This window comes from Salvia splendens, chromosome 9, assembly GCF_004379255.2.
Source record: "Salvia splendens isolate huo1 chromosome 9, SspV2, whole genome shotgun sequence".
In the NCBI taxonomy this organism is placed as follows: Eukaryota; Viridiplantae; Streptophyta; class Magnoliopsida; order Lamiales; family Lamiaceae; genus Salvia; species Salvia splendens.
Window position 1 is genome coordinate 30,325,556 of NC_056040.1, and position 1,505 is coordinate 30,327,060.

General features: G+C 41.4%; 1 protein-coding gene across 1 annotated transcript; it reads right to left on the reverse strand.

Annotated features, from left to right (window-relative positions):
• Positions 1-214: 214 nt before the first annotated feature.
• LOC121747561 (probable transcription factor At1g11510) lies at positions 215-1,304 on the reverse strand. Its single transcript, XM_042141614.1, has one exon. The coding sequence runs from the start codon at positions 1,269-1,271 to the stop codon at positions 300-302; it is 972 nt and encodes a 323-aa protein (XP_041997548.1). The 5' UTR covers positions 1,272-1,304; the 3' UTR covers positions 215-299.
• Positions 1,305-1,505: the final 201 nt, after the last annotated feature.

Genomic DNA, 1,505 nt, shown 5'->3' on the forward strand with positions numbered 1-1,505 from the left:
TCACTACAAAGTGTTCCTTCCGTAAATCACATGCACAAATTTATACATATGCATACCCAATTCTTTATGTGATGAGCCTTTGCTATAACTATTTTAATACTACTATATTACTAAAATAAAAACTATCAGTTCGATAAAATGTTTTTGGCTTCAACCCAAAACAGAAACATAGATTAGTAAGAGACATAAACACGAACAAACCAAGATACAAAAAGATAGAAACCAACAAGTTCAATAGCAAAATATAAATGGGAATAGAAGGCAAAACATCTCATAAGCAAAATAAAATGAGCATCTAACTAAGAATGCTTCACCATAGCTGCCAAAATAAGCTTGGTTTGAGCTACTCTTACCTCCAACTGCTTAAGGTAATTTTGCAACTCCTCTACTCTAAGCTTCTTCCACTCCTTCTCCCCATTAAGGCCTTGCCCCGACTCAAACAAGTCTCCACCATCCATCAACAACTTCTCGTTCATGGTCATCGCCCCAGGGTAATTCAAGTCCACCCTCCTCTTCTTCTTCTCCACCGCCTTTTCACTCTCCTTCTTTCTATCCGATCTCCTCACCATACCACTATTCACCACGACCGGCTTCTCTTTATTCCCCCAAATCATTTTAGATAGATCATAAACACTCTGCTCGTGGGGCTTGGAGAAGGTCATCTCTTTGCCATTCTTGATTTTCTTCTCAAACTTCTTCTTCATCCTTCTAATTTTATCGAGGAGTTGCATTTGGCTACCATAAGTTTGTAGCTCTTCCTTGATAAAAGAATGAAACATGCCTATATCTTGAGTTGGATCTGTCTTATACTTAGCTAAGTAGTCGATCATCCCCTTCAATATGACAATCTCGTCGTCCTTGCTCCAGATTCTCTGGAAGCGGTTAGACTTCCTATCCGATGTCTCGGACTTCTTGGCATCCCTAAGAGCAGCACGAGCATCTTCAACATCGCATTTGGGAGTAACCACATCAGCAGCATCAGAAGAATTGATGCCGTGGCTTACTCTCACCAGCATGAAACGAAGGTTACTATCGTCCACCGGCTTCAGTCGAATCTCTTTCATTGGCTTCGCCGCTAGTGGCCTTTGCATCAAATCAGTATCAGATTCCTCCGGTGAAGAAGAAGAAGAAGGGGGCGGTAACCGTAACAGTGGCCTCGCCATCGCGGATTGAGTCTGTTGGGGTTCCAATCCGGAGTCGGAGTCTTCCTCGGAAGTGACTTCGTCGTCTTCTTCGCTGGAATCTGACGGAGTCTCACGATTTCTAGACATGTTTTTTCAAAGGAATAGGGCTTGAGGGTTGTGAGTGACTAGAGACAGTTGTGTTAGTGGACAGAGTAGTACCAAGCTTTATATAGACCTACCTAATACGGCGTTTCGGATTCTACCTAAAATGAAGATGATGTCGACTTTCAAAAATTCGCTTCTTCTACCCTTATTTAATACACTTCGAATCAATATGACAATGATTTACGGTGATTATTTTTACCATAGTACAATTTGAAT

Excerpts from the sequence above, each read along its gene's own strand:
- LOC121747561 (XM_042141614.1), bottom strand. The coding sequence starts at position 1,271 with ATGTCTAGAAATCGTGAGACTCCGTCAGATTCCAGCGAAGAAGACGAC.